At 44.4% G+C, this 18,501-nt stretch overlaps 1 protein-coding gene and 1 long non-coding RNA gene across 2 annotated transcripts in view; one reads left to right on the forward strand and one right to left on the reverse strand.

Moving 5' to 3' along the window:
• Positions 1–206: 206 nt before the first annotated feature.
• Positions 207–17,452, forward strand: LOC138658321 (microtubule-associated serine/threonine-protein kinase 4-like). The gene is made up of 11 exons (XM_069745792.1): positions 207–356; positions 473–571; positions 5,196–5,318; positions 6,441–6,553; positions 6,658–6,785; positions 7,121–7,191; positions 7,361–7,460; positions 7,891–7,964; positions 8,134–8,233; positions 8,676–8,749; positions 17,298–17,452. The coding sequence occupies exons 1-11, from the start codon at positions 269–271 to the stop codon at positions 17,381–17,383; spliced, it is 1,056 nt and encodes a 351-aa protein (XP_069601893.1). The 5' UTR covers positions 207–268; the 3' UTR covers positions 17,384–17,452.
• A 151-nt stretch (positions 17,453–17,603) lies between these two features.
• The window catches only part of LOC138657062 (uncharacterized), a 59,052-nt gene continuing 58,154 nt past the window's right edge, over positions 17,604–18,501 (reverse strand). The window contains exon 3 of the long non-coding RNA XR_011317005.1: positions 17,604–17,706. This is a non-coding gene — a long non-coding RNA (uncharacterized lncRNA). The remainder of the gene's footprint in view (positions 17,707–18,501) is intronic.

Here is an 18,501-nt window from a genome sequence, read left to right on the forward strand (position 1 = left end):
TCAGCATTACCTACAGGAACTTAGCTTGTTCTGTACAAATCTCATAACTCTATTTGCTCTTCCCTACGTTCTTCATTTTCAGAGAAACTTTCCACTGATATTTTAACTTCTGTCATTCTGTTTTTATGTCGAGAACTTGTCATAATAATCGTTTCATTGATTCTCATCTCTATCTTCTGTTGGTTTCCAGGTCTGTGGCACCCCGAGTTACATAGCCCCAGAGGTCATCCTGAAGCAAGGCTATGGAAGACCTGTTGACTGGTGGTCAATGGGCATCATATTATATGAATTTCTCACGGGATATACACCATTTCATGGGGTTTCCCGAAGTGAGGTTTATGAAACCGTGGTCACTGGTAAGTAGAATAATCTGATCAATGCTTTGACTGGTTATTTTGGTTTAGTTACTTCCTTTGCTATATCTAACAGTCCAGTATAGAGGATTTATGATCTGTAATTTTCTATTTAACAGGAGACATATATTGGAATCGTCGTTGCACTCCTCCCCTCGTTGTTCAGAACCTCATCACTCAGCTGCTCAGAAGAAATCCTGAGCGAAGACTTGGGACAGGTAACGGATACAATAATATTAATATTCCCTTATTTTACCGAGGACATAACGCTCATGTCCATGAGGATCAGCTCTTCTCTATCATCTTCTCCATTTATAGTTCTCCGTACTAAGATTTTCAGTCTATTTCCTCATGTCTGCTCAGTTACGTAATTAGCTGAGATTAAGATAAACTGTTCAGATCTAGTTACATAGTTACAAAGGTTGAAAAAAGACCTAGATCCATCAAGCTCAACCTTTCTCCACCAATTGTTCATTTTGTCACTAAATTAACTATAACCCGCAATGTTATGTGTATTGAGGAAATCATCCAGCTCTTTTTTTAAAAGCCGTTATAGTGTCGGCCATTACTACCTCTTGTGGTCGGCATTCCACAGTCTGACTGTAAAGAACCCTTTCCTGTTTAGCTGCCGGAATCACTTTTATTCCACTCGTAATGAGGGCTCCCTGGTCCTTAGTATGGTCCTTGCAAGGAATAACACATGCGCCAGTCCTCTGTACTGACCACACATATATTTGTACGTATAAATGAGATCACCTCTGAGGCGTCTTTTTTCTAAGCAAAACAAGCCCAACTTTTCCAACCTTTCATCATATGAGAGGCCTTCCATCCCTTGTAATAATCTGGTTGCCCAACTTTGAACTGACTTTAATTTCTGAATATCCTTTTTTAAATATGGAGCCAAAAACTGGATCCCATATTCTAGATGTGGCCTCAGTCACCAGTGATTTATAGAGTGGTAACAATATGTTGGGATCGCAGGATTTTATCTCTCTTTTTATACATCCGAAAATCTTTGCTTTTGCGGCTGCTGCTTGACATTGAGTACTGCTGCTCAGCTTACTTGTATCCAGAATACCCAAGTCCTTCTCCTGTTCTGTAGTCCAGAGTATACTCCCATTTAATGTATATGCAGCAGTAGGATTACTCCGTCTTAGGTGCCTTACTCTACATTTATCTACATTAAACCTCATTTACCAAGTGTTTGTTCATTCAGACATCTTATCTAGATCTTTTTGCAAAATTGTAATGTCAAGGTCAGATTTTAGAATCCTACATAGTTTGGTGTCATCAGTTAAGACTGACACTTTACTCTCAATCCCATCCAAAAGGTCATTAATAAAGAGGTTAAAAATAATTTTTCCTAGCACAGATCACTGCGGTCCCCACTGCTCCCAGCACAGATCCCTGCAGTTTCCACTGCTCCCAGCACAGATTCCTGCGGTCTCCACTGCTCCCAGCACATATCCCTGCAGTTCCAATTGCTCCCAGTAAAGATCCCTGCAGTCCCCATTGCTGACTATATCCCATTTAGAGAATGTACCATTTATGACAACTCTTTGTTTCCTGTCATTTAGCCAATTCCCTTACCCATCTGCATACAGTTTCCCCCAGTCCCTGGAGCTTCAGTATAAGGCTGTTATGTGGAACAGTATCAAAAGTCTTTGCAAAGTCCAGATAAATCACATCAGCTGCATTACCAGCATTCAGACTTGCACTTACCTCCTCATAGAAACCCAACATGTTAGTTAGACATGACTTATCTTTAATGAATCCATGCTGTTTGTCAGTTATTATATTATTATTATTATTATTTATTGTTATAGCGCCATTTATTCCATGGCGCTTTACATATGAGGAGGGGTATACATAATAAAAACAAGTACAATAATCTTAAACAATACAAGTCATAACTGGTACAGGAGGAATGAGGACCCTGCCCGCGAAGGCTCACAATCAACTAGGGATGGGTGAGAATACAGTAGGTGAGGGTAGAGATGGTCATGCAGCGGTTTGGTCGATCGGTGGTTACTGCAGGTTTTAGGCTTGTCTGAAGAGGTGGGTCTTCAGGTTCTTTTTGAAGGTTTCGATGGTAGGCGAGAGTCTGATGTGTTGTGGTAGAGGGTTCCAGAGTAGGGGTGATACGCGAGAGAAATCTTGTATACGATTGTGGGAAGAGGAGATAAGAGGGGAGTAGAGTAGGAGATCTTGTGAGGATCGGAGGTTGCGGGTAGGTAAGTACCGGGAGACGAGGTCACAGATGTATGGAGGAGACAGGTTGTGGATGGCTTTGTATGTCATGGTTAGGGTTTTGTAGTGGAGTTTCTGGGCAATGGGGAGCCAGTGAAGGGATTGACAGAGGGGAGAGGCCGGGGAATAGCGGGGGGACAGGTGGATTAGTCGGGTAGCAGAGTTTAGAATAGATTGGAGGGGTGCGAGAGTGTTAAAGGGGAGGCCACAGAGCAGGAGGTTGCAGTAGTCAAGGCGAGAGATGATGAGGGCATGGACTAGAGTTTTTGCAGATTCATGGTTGAGGAATGAACGGATTTGTGAAATATTTTTGAGTTGAAAGCGGCAGGAAGTGGAAAGGGCTTGGATATGTGGTTTGAAGGAGAGATCAGCGTCAAGGATTACCCCGAGGCAGCGAGCTTGTGGGACTGGGGAGAGTGGGCAGCCATTTACTGTAATGGATAGGTTCGTTGGGGGGGTCGCGTGAGATGGGGGAAAGATGATGAATTCTGTTTTGTCCATGTTAAGTTTTAGAAATCTAGTGGAGAAGAAGGATGAAATAGCAGACAGACATTGAGGGATTCTGGTTAGAAGGGAGGTGATATCTGGTCCAGAGATGTAGATCTGTGTGTCGCCAGCGTAGAGGTGATACTGAAAGCCATGAGATTCTATGAGCTGTCCCAGGCCAAAGGTGTAAATGGAGAAGAGCAAGGGCCCAAGGACTGAACCTTGTGGGACTCCGACTTATTCTCTGCAATATATTTCTGCAGGTCATCTCTTATAATGCCCTCAAAAATTTTGCACACTACTGATGTCAGGCTTACCGGACAGTAGTTACCTGGCTCTACCTTCTTACCTTTTTGAAATATCGGTACCACATCAGCCATCCTCCAATCCTGTAGCACCACCCCTGTTAAAAGACAGGCTAAGAATATAAGATACAGCAGTCTGTCATTTACTGAGCTCAATTCCCTCAGTATCCGTGGGTGAATGCCATCTGGGCCAGGGAAATTGTCAATGTTTAATTAGCTCAGGCACAGGCATACTTCTTCTTGAGTTATTTCCGGTGGTGACCTTTGCCTCGTTGAATGTGGAGCGGCCCCCAGACGCCCGCTCCGTGGTCCTGCTAAGGGGCGCCCAATAAAAGGTGTAGGTGGTGGTGTAGGTCGCAGCAAATAACGAGGACACAGGGTTGCAGTCTCTTTACCTCTTTACGGAAGGCTTCGGCATCCGCAATCCAGAGCACTGTTAACAGGGCTGGCTGAGACCGGCCGGTCCGAAGGCACATCCAGAGTTCCGTTTGCAGGTGGAAATCAGTGCCTACCTACTAGCGCCTGGGTGTCGTAGTACTTCCCTGCTGAGCACCACGTGATAGTCCTCACAACTGTCGTGAATGTTTCTGTTCTTTCTCTCCGTCCCCCAGATGGTTTGGATAGGACGCACCCGTATGACGGGGTAGGCCTGGAGTTATTTTATAGGGACCCTAGAGACGCCCCTCTCCCACAATTGCCTCCGTTGTCTTCATTATGTGATTAAGGTGAGGCAGCCAACCTAAACTTAACTGCCCTGCCGTTGGTTTGAAGTAATGCGTAGAGCCCAATACTTCCTCGATGTTTCGGCCACCGGCTACGCGCCTCAGTAGGATGTTGCCGATCTCGGGGCATGACTCCTACTGGTTCTATCACCTTTGTGCTGTGATCTCGTTTCTCACTTCTCCACAATATACTTCGCTTTGTGTCCTTTCTTAGGATGCCGCCGCAATGAAGTGCAGTCGCGGCTCCGTAACGATCTGTCCTTTCGCTAGGCCTCTGTCAGGATCCCACCCCTGACAGGGACCCCCCTGGATCTTCCCAAGCAATGCTCTTCTCTCACTAGATGTTACCTGGGCAAAACCCAGTCAGCTTCTCTCTAACTTCCTATCCAACCCCCAGTTTTACCAGAGTGTGAGGAGTGGCCTAGTACATAGAACCCTTTGCTCCCCCTGGTGGGCGGAGTGTGAAGTGTAATATGTGACTGTGATACCTGGTCAGGTGAACTCCTTTAGTGCAATCAGACGTACCATCACTCCCCTTAGTGGCGGAGCAACAATACTGCAATGACCAGGACACTGGGGCGCTGCACTTGATCCCCGGAACAGTTAGTTCTATGGTGAACACGGATGAAAATTGCCTGTTTAATATCTCTAGCATTGATGTATTTATAACATTTTGGGGGATTTATTCTAATGTCACTGGCAATTTGTTTCTCTGTGGATAACTTTGCCAGCTTGAGTTCTTATTTACGTTTCTTACATTGTTCTTTATACTCCTGAAATGTAATTTCTGTATTCCCGGCCTTCAGGATTTTGAATGCCCTTTGTTTTAGTCTGATTAAACTTTGCAGTGTCTAATTTATCCATAATGGTTTCTTTCTATTCCTGAACATTTTTTTACCACAGTGTAAAAGTTTTCTACAGGATTCTAGTAGTATATCCTTAAACATGCCCAATTTATAGTCGGCATCTCCAGTTAACATGAGATGGTCCCAACCTACTCGATTAAGCGCTTCCCTTAATTTGTTGGTATGGAGTGTCTCTGACAATATCCGCATCACTTTTGTTTTTTCTTTATCCAGGAGGAGCATGTGAGATCAAGGATCATCCATTCCTTAGAAATTTAGACTTTGATAACCTTCTAAGTCAAAAGCCGTTGTACGTTCCTCAGCTTGCATCAGATGTGGACACCAGTTTATTTATCAGTAAGTAGAAAAAGATGTCATGTAGACTAAGTGTCTGTTTGTCTCACTTTCCATATTATATGATAATCAGTTCCCATTAATATTAATGATAAATGGTGACTGCGTTATACTGACAACTAGGGTTGAGCGAAACGGGTCGGTAATATTCAGAAGTCGCCGACTTTTGGCAAGGTCGGGTTTCATGAAACCCGACCCGACCCCAGTGTGGGGTCGGCCATGAAGTCGGCGATCTTCTGAATCTGGAATCGGAATTCCGATACCGATTCCCGATATGTTTAAGATATCGGGAATTGGTATCGGAATTCAGATTTAAGTGTAAAATAAAGAATTAAAATAAAAAATATCGCAATACTTACCCTCTGACGCGCCCTGGTACTAACCGGGAACCTTCCTCCTTCGAATCAGCGCTTCAAGGACCTTGCGGTGACGTCGCGGTGACGTCACTGCTTTTGATTGGTCACGCGACCACCCATGTGACCGCTCGCGCGACCAATCAGAAGCCGTGACGTCACCGAAGGTCCTTCAAGCGCTGATTCTTAGGAAGGAAGGCTGTCGGAAAGAAGCAGGGCGCGTCCGAGGGTGAGTATATTCCTATTAGGTATATACTCACCCTCGGACACGCCCTGCTTCTTTCCGACAGCCTTCCTTCCTAAGAATCAGCGCTTGAAGGACCTTCGGTGACGTCACGGCTTCTGATTGGTCGCGCGAGCGGTCACATGGGCGGTCGCGCGACCAATCACAAGCCGCGACGTCACCGCAAGGTCCTTGAAGCGCTGATTCGAAGGAGGAAGGTTCCCGGTTAGTACCAGGGCGCGTCAGAGGGTAAGTATTGCGATATTTTTTATTTTAATTCTTTATTTTACACTAAAATATGGATCGCAGGGCCTGAAGGAGAGTTTCCTCTCCTTCAGACCCTGGGAACCATGGAAACCCAATGCACTGCATTGGGTTTCGGGTTTCGGCCGACCCCGACCCCGACTTTTTTATAGGATCGGTCGATTTCACTCGACCCGACTTTTGAAAAAGTCGGGTTTCGTGAAACCCGACCCGATCCTATAAAAGTAAAGGTCGCTCAACCCTACTGACAACCTCTAATAACACTTCATTTTCTATGTCTCACAGACCATTCTAATATGAAAAAACATCTGGTCTCAGAGGATGAGATGGGCACAAGTGAGGACAATGAGTGGTTTGACTTCCAAAATTTTACATCATCATCTGAAAGGCTTTCTAAAGTAAGTATGGGAGTGTATGGGATTAATAAATCCAAAAAATGTATAGGAAAGAACCATAAAAGTAAACATAAAATTATTTTATATCTTGTTGCTTCTGCATGTAGCTCTATACCACCACTAACGGGATGATGAACAACGAGTATCCCAAGTCACCTCCAGAGTGTGCACCAACATCCAGCACAAACATCTCTCCAGAGTATACACCAACATCCAGCACAGACATCTCTGAAATGTAAGTAAATTATGGGGTCATTACTGGGAGCTCCAGGCTGATATATGTGCACAACACAAAATATAGGAAAGAAATGCCATAATATCAAAATGCAACATCCACAGCCCCATGGTTAGCACTTATAAAGTGCTGGTGATAGCAGCCCATTATTGCGGCTGGTCATGCATTTTTAGTTGTTTTCCACCCCGCTCTATAAAAGTTAGTTTTGCACAGAAGACCTTCCCCACTATGACAGTCATATGTCCTATTAGACCCTATAGTCGGTGTTCTTATAGTGAGACAACACCTTTTATACTGTTTCCTTGTGATTTACATGTTTTTCTTCTTCTAAACAGGCAGAAAGAATTTGTTACCGCATCTGATAGAGGCGACGCTATTATCTTGCCATCCTTGTCCCAACTGTCAGGTATGTCCATGTCTGGAGCACCAACAATGTGGATGTTGACTTCAAGGCTCAAATTTTTCCACATGGTGTTTCTGTAATAGGTCTCTTATGTTTTCCATGTTTCCTGTATAAATGGTGACTGTGTTATACTGACAACCTCTAATAACACTTCATTACCTATGTCTTGTAGATCACTCTGATATAAACAAACATCTGGACTCAGAGGATGAGGAGGATCCTAAGTCCCCTCCAGAGTGTGCACCAAAATCCAGCACAAATTCCTCAGAAATGTGAGTAGATTATGGGGTCATTACTGGAGCTTCAGGCTGATATATGTGCACAACACCAAATATAGAACAGAAATAGAAATTCTATAATATCAAATGCAACATCCACCGCCCCATGCCTAGCCGTCATTGTGCTCTTGTCCTTACTCTTGTCCTTAGAAAGTGCTGGTAATAACAGCCCATGATCGAGGCCGGTCATGCATCTTTAGTGCTGCTCCCCCTACTCTGTGGAAGAGATGTAGTATAACATGCCAAACATTCCTGGCAGTTGTTTTCCTCTCCGCTCTGCTCTTTAAAAGTTAGTTTTCAGCAGAAGACCTTCCCCACTATGACAGTCATATGTCCTATTAGGCCTTATAGTCGGTGTTCTTATAGTGAGACAACCCCTTTTATAGTTTCCTTGTGATTTACATGTTTTTCTTCTTCCAAACAGGCAGAAAGAATTTGTCACCGCATCTGATAGAGGCGACGCTATTATTATCTTGCCATCCTTGTCCCAACTGTCAGGTATGTCCATGTCTGGAGCACCAACAATGTGGATGTTGACTTCAAGGCTTAAATTTTTCCACATGGTGTTTCTGTAATAGGTCTCTTATGTTTTCCATGTTTCATATATAAATGGTGACTGTGTTACACTGACAACCTCTAATAACACTTCATTACCTATGTCTTGTAGGTCACTCTGATATAAACAAACATCTGGACTCAGAGGATGAGGAGGATCCCAAGTCCCCTCCAGAGTGTGCACCAAAATCCAGCACAGACGTTTCAGAAAAGTAAGTAGATTATGGGGTCATTACTGGGAGCTCCAGGCTGATATATGTGCACAACACCAAATATAGAACAGAAATAACATTTTATCAAATTCAGCATCCACCAACCCATGACTAGCGGTGATTGTGTATTTGGCTTCAGAAACCGATGGTGATAGCTGCCTATGGTTGTGGCCGGTCATACATTTTTAGTGCTGCCCCCCCCCCCCCCACACACACACACACACACACACACACACTGTAGGAGAGATGTAGCATAACATGTCAGACATTCTTAGTAGCTTAATTCCGCTCCACTCTGTAAAACGTAGTTTTGAGCAGAAGACCTTCCCCACTATGACAGTCATATGACCTATTAGGCCCTATAGTTGGTGTTCTTGTAGTGAGACAACCCCTTTTGTACCATGCTTACTTGTGATTTACACGTTTTTCTTCTTCCAAACAGGCAGAAAGAATCTGTTTCTGTATCTGATAGAGACGACGTTATTACCATCTTACCATCCACGTCCCCACTATCAGGTATGTCCATGTCTGCAGCACCAACAATATGGATGTTGACTTCAAGGCTCAAATATATCCACCTGGTTTTTCTGTATAAGGTCTCCTATGTTATCCATGTTTCATTGATCCCAATTATGTTGCCCATGGGCCCATACTGTATCTCTATTTCGCTAATTTTGTACAGTTTTTTTCATGAATTCTGTGAGATATGTTGTAGCGTCCAATAACCTACATCATCATGAGGAGACATCGTCTCCTATAATAGAATATCGCTCATCAGTGATGCACCACACAGCGGCACACGGGGCGCTTACTGCTCTATATCAGTGACACATCTAATGCCCCTCAGATGGGATTATGTACATTATGTAGGACTTATTCTGCCCTGTTATGATATAATACCAGATTACAGGACTATAGGAGACAGGACTAGAACAATCCTACTATATACAGCAGACAAAGCAGATCCCATTAGGATATGTCATGTTTTCTTTTTTTACTTCCTGATCCAGCTCAGGGGGAAACAAAATCTACAATAAATCTGAGTAAAGAAGAGAAATCAGAAAAGGGTAAAAAAGAGAAAAAGAGACGAGGTAAGTGTGAGAATCAGCTCCATGTTGTGTGATGTCAGTGAGAATCATTCATGTGAAGAAGATGTCATCTGTCAGTGATGGGATTATCACATGTATGATGGCTGACAATGATCCCTAACTTCTGTGTGATAATATTCCTCCGCTGTCTGGCCACAGTGACCGCACAGTAGCATCATGTCATATGGAGGCCCATCACTTACATTATATTTACTTCTCTTCTCATAGGTTCCACCTTACGCCGGATCTTATCATCCTGCCGGCGTGGATTATCCAGGGCTGCTCAAGTATTTGCTTGTTGTTGCTGTTGCCCTAGAACCATCTGAAAGACAGGAAACCTAAGTCCAGCAGATCCACCATCACTGCTGGACCTGTATAGAAGGACGTTCGTACGGTGTTCATTTTAGGACATGGTCACAAATCAAAGTCAAACATCAGAAATACTCTGTCTGATACCTGATTCTGATACTTGAGTCTGATACCTGAGTCTGATACCTGACTCTGATACCTGACTCTGATACCTGACTCTGATACCTGAGTCTGATACTTGACTCTGATACCTGACTCTGATACCTGACTGATACCTGACTCTGATACCTGACTCTGATACCTGAGTCTGATACTTGACTCTGATACCTGACTCTGATACCTGACTCTGATACTTGACTCTGATACTTGACTCTGATACCTGAGTCTGATACCTGAGTCTGATACCTGAGTCTGATACTTGACTCTGATACCTGAGTCTGATACTTGACTCTGATACATAAAATTAGTAAAATTAGCTAAAATTAGTACCTGGGATCACTTGACCTTGTGGTGCAATGGTAAGGCCGACGGCTGTAGTTTCTAGACGCCGGATCCATTTTTTTTCCACCGGATCCGTTTTTCTTCTGCTGGATCCATTTTTTTACGCCGTCTCCGTTTTTCTTCTGCCGAATCCATTTTTTTTTACATTGGATCCTTTTTTTTCTGTCGGATCCATTTTTTTTCGCCGGATCCGTTTTTTTTTACGCTGGATCCGTTTTTTTACGCTGGATCCGTTTTTTTTTACACCAGATCTGTTTTTTTTTTTTTGCCGGATCCGTTTTTTTTCGCCGGATCCGGCTTTTTTCACCATATCCGTTTTTTTTCTGCCGGATCCAGTTTTTTACACCGGATCCGTTTTTTCTACCCCCATTCCGTTTTTTTTTCGCCATATCCGTTTTTTTCTGCCGGATCCATTTTTTTTGCCGTATCCGGTTTTTTTTTTACGCCGGATCCGTTTTTTTTCTGCCGGATCCGTTTTTTTCGCCAGATCCGTTTTTTTTACGCCGATTCCGTTTTTTTCGCCATATCCATTTTTTTCTGCCGGATCCATTTTTTTCGCCATATCCGTTTTTTTACGTCGGATCCGTTTTTTTTACGTCGGATCCGTTTTTTTACGCCGGATCCGTTTTTTTTTGCCGGATCCGTTTTTTTTTCCCCATATCTGCTTTTTTTCCGCCGGATCCGTTTTTTTTCTGCCGGATCCTTTTTTTACGCCGGATCCTTTTTTTTTAGGCCGGATCCGTTTTTTTACACCGGAACCGTTTTTTTTACGTCGGATCCATTTTTTTCTGCTGGATCCGTTTTTTTTACGCCGGATTCATTTTTTTTACGCCGGATCCATTTTTCTTCACCGGATCCGTTTTTTTCCGCCAGATCCATTTTTCCTCTGTGGAAAAAAACGGATCTGGCATAAAAAAACGGATCTGGCGTAAAAAAAAAACGGATCCGGCAGAAAAAAACGGATATGGCAAAAAAAAATGGATCCGGCGAAAAAAAAACGGATCCAGCGTAAAAAAAAAAACGGATACGGCAAAAAAAATGGATCCAGCAGAAAAAACGGATATGGCAAAAAAAAAAACGGAATCGGCGTAAAAAAAAACCGGACCCGGCGAAAAAAAATTGATCCGGCAGAAAAAAACGGATCCGACGTAAAAAAAAATGGATTCGGCAGAAGAAAAACGGAGACGGCGTAAAAAATGGATCCAGCAGAAGAAAAACGGATCCGGTGGAAAAAAAATGGATCCGGTGGAAAAAAAATGGATCCGGCGTCTAGAGACTACAGCCGTCGGCCTTACCATTGCACCACAAGCTCAAGTGATCCCAGGTACTAATTTTAGCTAATTTTACTAATTTTACTAATTTCATGTATCAGAGTCAAGTATCAGACTCAGGTATCAGAGTCAAGTATCAGACTCAGGTATCAGACTCAGGTATCAGACTCAGGTATCAGAGTCAAGTATCAGAGTCAGGTATCAGAGTCAGGTATCAGAGTCAGGTATCAGAGTCAAGTATCAGACTCAGGTATCAGAGTCAAGTATCAGAGTCAGGTATCAGTCAGGTATCAGAGTCAAGTATCAGAGTCAGGTATCAGAGTCAGGTATCAGAGTCAGGTATCAGAGTCAAGTATCAGAGTCAAGTATCAGACTCAGGTATCAGACTCAAGTATCAGAATCAGGTATCAGAGTATTTCTGATGTTTGACTTTGATTTGTGACCATGTCCTAAAATGAACACCTTACGTTCGCCAGCTACCTGTGGCCTTCTGTTACATCTCTTGTCAGACATGTATCACCTCTCATACGTCCGTAAAATTCTCTAGTGTGACCCCGGCCTAATCCTACTGCTCGCCTGACCGGGCTTTTACTGAACACCTGGTATCTGACCCCGGCTGACTCCCTGACTATGAATTTGTCTATTGATTCTGTTCCTAGTTTAACCCCTCCCTCATCCTTCTATTCTATTATTAATTCAAATAAAAAATATAAATAAAAAACTTTTAGGTTTATTGATTTTTTTCCCACATTTATCAAACTTAACTATGCATTTTGTTATCTGATCAAATTCAGTACATATACAGATACTGGCCGGTGGCCGGTACATGCAGCCTTATATTTATATCCTTTTTTATTGTAAAGGTGGCCGGACCTTATACTACAAAACACTTATTACCTTTTGTGTACAACATTTTACTTATGAGCTGTAAATGTTCAAGCAGAGTCCTCACCTCCTCTTGTAGGAATTGAACTATGTGTTACTTTGCAATGTCTGACATTGTACCTGTTACCTCTGAATTGTGAAACATCATGGAATAGTTATATTATTTTATTTTTAATTATTATTATTGCATAAAATACCTAATATTTTTATATTTATGTTTTATGATGACCTTGATCAATTAAAATGTTTTTTTCTCAAAAAATTTTCAATGACTCTCCATAGAGTGTGGTCATTATGTGACAAACATAAGGCTGTGGATGTGCCCGATGCGCAGGGATCCTTTACTGTGAGCCTTTTGTCTATGGCCTTATACCCTCACATAGTCGCCCTAACTAGACTGTTAAACTGGCAACATCATCCCCCTCTAAACTGTGGATAGAGTTGGCAATATACAAAAAAGAATTGCTCACACACCGCCAGCTGTGACTTTTTACAACACTACCTAAACATACAACGCATACGAATGGATAACATGGCCATACAAAATAGATAACAACATATTGCACTAAATCTCTTTTCATTATTACCACTTTTTTAAAAAAATGTAATACCTTATATCCAGAACATAGATTAATAACAACATAGGGAGGGAGAGTGGACAACTCTAATGCACATATTGCTCTGAAATGTTCTATGGTCTGAACTGGGCATACAGGAAAACAAAAAAGCAACTTCAGATAACTACTGCTGGGTGACTATGCCTGACACACCTTGCAACCGCATGACTAACAAAAATTCAACTGTGACTTCCATTTCTGTTTTGAAATATATTCCCTCAACCCCATGTTCCCAATTATACTGACATTGAATCCCAAATGTGCGGACATTAGAATATATAATGTGGAAAATGACAATTTGAGCAGTAGCTGCCTTTTGAAGTAGAGGATGATGGTGGCGATCGTCGTTTGTGCACATAATCCACAATTATGGAGAAGCAGTGATAATTTGAAAAGAACAGTGTGACGGGGTGTACGGCAGAGCAAGAAGGGACAACAGGCCGAGGGATGATTCAACAGATTTATTATCAAGAACGCTGGAACAACACATGCAGGTAGATCTACAGAGTCCACAATTAGTCCAATGGAACAGGTTCGGGGGCACCTCCCGATAATCCTTGTGCCAGGTAACAAAGCAATAGTCCACAATTAGTCCAAGGGATCCCAAAACAATCTCACAAACGACGAGATATGTCCTCAGCTCAAGTCTCGCCCCGTTCGCTTCCGCAGTCACAGATGGACATGGGGTCTTGCCTCAGCTAAGAATCCCCACTCCTTCTCCTTCAAGGATCAACTCACATCTGATCTCAAAATAAGAATGGATTGTCTGAGCTCCTGGGATCCGCCCATGAAGGGGGGGTAGAGGTCACACCTTCTATTCAATGGTTGGGTCCAGCAGAAGATTCTAGACTGGTGGGCTCCAGGCAGTCTATGTAATATGTACATTTGACTAGCCACCTGCTGTGAGGAAGAATGGCTATTCCTCCACTAGTGATGTTGACAAAGCTTAATTACATTAGAGCTTAGGGCTGCAAGTATTGGGGGAAGGAGACATTGTTACAGGTGAACTCCCAGCCAAGAAAATACATAAATTACAGCTAATAGAAACCAGAGAACAGTTACATACATCAAATGGCATATTATTCAAATACAGGACAGGGCAAAAGTACATATCATGACAATCCCTTCCCCTCCCAATTTGTGTACGTACCAGAGACCTCTACAGGTCGCTGGTTAAGTACACACAGGCAGAGCGTAACTTACATGTGGCTTCATGCAGCCACGAATTGGCATCGTAGCTCTCCCACATCATTGCCCAGGAGAACATCTGCAGGCAGACCACCCATCACCCAAACCACACATCGCCTGACCCCAAAACCAAAGTTCAGATCCACAGTGGCTGTGGGAATAGTCCTCCATTGTCCACCAGCCAGTTCAATGACAATCCCAGGTCCTCGATGGATTGCCTCAGGCCGAACCACTCGGGGATCAGCCAGTGTGAGGAAAGCCCCTGAGTCACAAAATCCAATAAGTCTCTGTCCATCCAGCACGACCTCCTGCAAGTGCTTACCTCGATGAGCAGAAGTCGTCATAGCTGCGGGTCGCACACCATAAACTCCTAGTGGTGCAACATAGGTGGGTGAGGCACTAGGCCAGTCCTCACGTAGTGGTGACACGTCGTCCTCCATGGCACTTGGCTGTACATAATTAATAATACGACTGGGTACAGGATCAATCCTCATTTGAACAGCTGGGCAGGAGGCTTGCAGATGCCCCGGCTGTCCACATCGATAGCATCTGTGCTGGGTCTCACTCCATCCAAGGCGTCCTCTTGGGCGAGGGGTAAGGGAACCTGGAGGCCGGCTCCCACCTGAAGGTGCTGTAGGGGTTTGAGGACGACTTCTCCATGAGCTGGCTGGGCATGAGGCCTGCAGATGCCCCAGATGCCCACAACCATAACACCTGCGCTCTGCTACTTCCTCTCCTCGTCGTATTCCAGAAAACGCAGTAGAAGCAACTGGAGGCACATTTACAGGGGTATCAGCATGAGGTGGTGGCTTAGAGGAACGGGGAACAATGGGGACAGAAGAACAGGGGGCCACCGGTGTTGTGGAGCTGGTAGGCCTCTCTCCATCCTCCAACAGAATCCTCCACTGAGGCTTGATGGTGAGAGCCTCATCAGCTAGAGCTGCAGCTTCCTCCACAGTGGCTGGTCTCCTCTCACGCACCCATTCCCGGATCTCAGCAGGGCACTTGAAGTAAAACTGCTCTTTTAGGATAACTTGGAGGAAGGTCTCCCAGGTTAAGGCCTCATCTGCCTCCAGCCAGCGATGACATATCTGTTTGAGTCTGTGGGCATACATCTTGAAAGACACTTCCTCATCACAGGCTAAAGTACGGAACTGAGTCCTGCAAGTGTCTGGGGTAACAGCATAATGTTCTAGAATAGTCCGTTTAATCTCCGCATACTCACAGTTCTCCTGAGGGTCCATAGCTTTATAGGCTGCGGCAGCTCCACCCTCTAAGAGCCCCACCAGATGTCGGACTCGGTCCCTTTCCGGGATTTCCATTAATCGACACTGATGCTCAAAGTCCTGGAAGAAGCCCTCAATGTCGCCTGCAGCCTCATTAAAGGGCTTGAAGTCTTTGCGGGACACTCTGGGGAGGTCCCTCATGGTGGGTGCTGGGGTTACAGTCTGTCTGGAGCTTCTAGCTGCTTCCAAAGCGATCTGCCTCTCCAGCAATGCCATCTCCTGATCTCTGTCCTCGGCTCTGTGAATGGCCTTCCTCTCCTCGGCTCTGTGAATGGCCTCCCTCTCCTGAGCTCTGTGAATGGCCTCCCTCTCCTCGGCTCTGTGAATGGCCTCCCTCTCCTGAGCTCTGTGAATGGCCTCCCTCTTATCGTCTATGGTGGCCTCTTCTCCCAGCAATGCCAACTCCTCCTCGTACCACACAACCCACTGACTTTTTTGGGTATTTACCTCCGGCTGCAGTCTTTCCTCCATTTGCTGTGAGGGTCCTTCCTCAGCGTCATCTTGCAGGCGAACTCCTTCCAAAGCCTCAATAAGCTGCTCCTTGGAGAGTCCTTTAAAACGGACTCCTACTTCCCGGGCCTTTGATTGTAGGCTCCCCAAACTCCAGTTCTTGTACTCTGTGGTGCTGGTTCTCGATGTTGATGGGCCGTTGTCCTCCATTCCTTCTGCTCTGATCCCACTGCTGCCACCAGTTTGTGACGGGGTGTACGGCAGAGCAAGAAGGGACAACAGGCCGAGGGATGATTCAACAGATTTATTATCAAGAACGCTGGAACAACACATGCAGGTAGATCTACAGAGTCCACAATTAGTCCAATGGAACAGGTTCGGGGGCACCTCCCGATAATCCTTGTGCCAGGTAACAAAGCAATAGTCCACAATTAGTCCAAGGGATCCCAAAACAATCTCACAAACGACAAGATATGTCCTCAGCTCAAGTCTCGCCCCGTTCGCTTCCGCAGTCACAGATGGACATGGGGTCTTGCCTCAGCTAAGAATCCCCACTCCTTCTCCTTCAAGGATCAACTCACATCTGATCTCAAAATAAGAATGGATTGTCTGAGCTCCTGGGATCCGCCCATGAAGGGGGGGTAGAGGTCACACCTTCTATTCAATGGTTGGGTCCAGCAGAAGATTCTAGACTGGTGGGCTCCAGGCAGTCTATGTAATATGTACATTTGACTAGCCACCTGCTGTGAGGAAGAATGGCTATTCCTCCACTAGTGATGTTGACAAAGCTTAATTACATTAGAGCTTAGGGCTGCAAGTATTGGGGGAAAGAGACATTGTTACAGGTGAACTCCCAGCCAAGAAAATACATAAATTACAGCTAATAGAAACCAGAGAACAGTTACATACATCAAATGGCATATTATTCAAATACAGGACAGGGCAAAAGTACATATCATGACAAACAGTCCCTTTACTAATGATAATGGGGCTTGTCAGTAGTTCTCACAATGTGCTACAACATACAGTTTACACAGAAATCACAGTATTTGCATGGAACACATTATACATCCGGTATCCCATGGAGATGGGATTTTTATGGAATACCACATAGGGGACACCACAAGGAGAATACTGAGGAAAGCAATAATGGCACACAGCCCAGAAATAAAACTGCTAAGCTAGCCATCACTCTCCTATGAAGCAGACAGTATTTTCTATAGAAAAAAAAAACATACGTGCTACAAAATTTCCGTAAAATCTTCTATAATCTTTATTGATACATCTTAACATCTCCCTAGTGTATTACTCCACAAAGATATAAGACTTATTCTGCCCTATTATAATATCATACCAGATTACAGGACTATAGGAGACAGCACTAGAACAATCCTACTATATACAGGAGACAAAGCAGATTCCATTAGGATACGTCACTACTGAAAGTTTTTTTTTTACTTTCTGATCAGAATTTCCAGCTCAGGAGGAAATAAAATCTACAATTAATCTGAGCAAAGCAGAAGAAAAATCAGAAAATGGAGAACGGGGAAAATGAAACGAGGTAAATGTGAGAATCAGCTCCATTTTGTGTGATGACAGTGAGAATCATTCATGTCATGTGGAGCAGATGTCATCTGTCAGTTATTATCGCATGTATGATGGCTGATAATGATCCCTGACCTCAGTGTGATAATATTCCTCTGCCGTCCGGCCACAGTGACCGCACAGTAGTATCATGTCATATGGAGTCCCATCACTTACATTATATTTACTTCTCTTCTCATAGGTTCCGTCTTCCTCCAGGATCTTATCCTGCCGGTGCAGATTATCCAGGGCTGCTCGCGTATTTGCTTCTTGTCACTGTTGCCCTAGAACCATCTGAAAGACAGGAAACCTAAGTGTGGCGCCCCAGGAGTTCGGGTACCACAGTAGTGCTGTCTTCCTCACGGGGAGGATAGTGCCGTGTCTGGAGACAAGTGGGATTCTCTTTGGTGGGTTTAAACACACACAACACCTTCCAATTCCAGGCCAGGAGGGGGAGCTCAAATCCCTGTTTTAGGACAGCTTCCCTGTATAAAAATCCTGGTTTGGAGGCGGAGGGAGTTCAGTGAGTGCAGAAAGTCTGTATGAGAGGGCAGACAGGAGTGGAGCACAGAGGAAAGTGAGAGTTCCAGGAGGCTATGAGCAGGCCTCTGAAGAGCTTTAGCGCAAGGAGCCGGGAAGCGGGAGCCCTAGGCTTACGTGGACTCCACGACACGGAGCAAAACCGGAGGGCATTGTACTACCAAAACTTTGCCCGCAATTACCTGTGGCACAGCAGCACCTAGGAGCCTGGAGTCACCAAGAACGGACCCCAGAACACACGGCTCGAGCTGCCTGCCATACAGGTACCTGTCCCAGGACAGGTGAACGATCAGAGACCTTGTTGAGACACTTAGTGGCAGCAGGGACTTAGAGACACATAGCACAGAGTGGTAGGCTCCCACCTAACTTACTGTTATGATACGGTGGTCCAGGAGCAACACGGAACGAGCTCTGAAGGACGTGGTAACTGTACTGACCGCAGTCCCTAAGCTCAACACAACACTAGAAGTAGCCGTGGGATGCTCCTAACTCTCCCTAGGCACCTCGTCACAGCCTAAGATCTAACTACCCCTAAAGATAGAAGCAGGA

This window comes from Ranitomeya imitator, chromosome 1, assembly GCF_032444005.1.
Source record: "Ranitomeya imitator isolate aRanImi1 chromosome 1, aRanImi1.pri, whole genome shotgun sequence".
In the NCBI taxonomy this organism is placed as follows: Eukaryota; Metazoa; Chordata; class Amphibia; order Anura; family Dendrobatidae; genus Ranitomeya; species Ranitomeya imitator.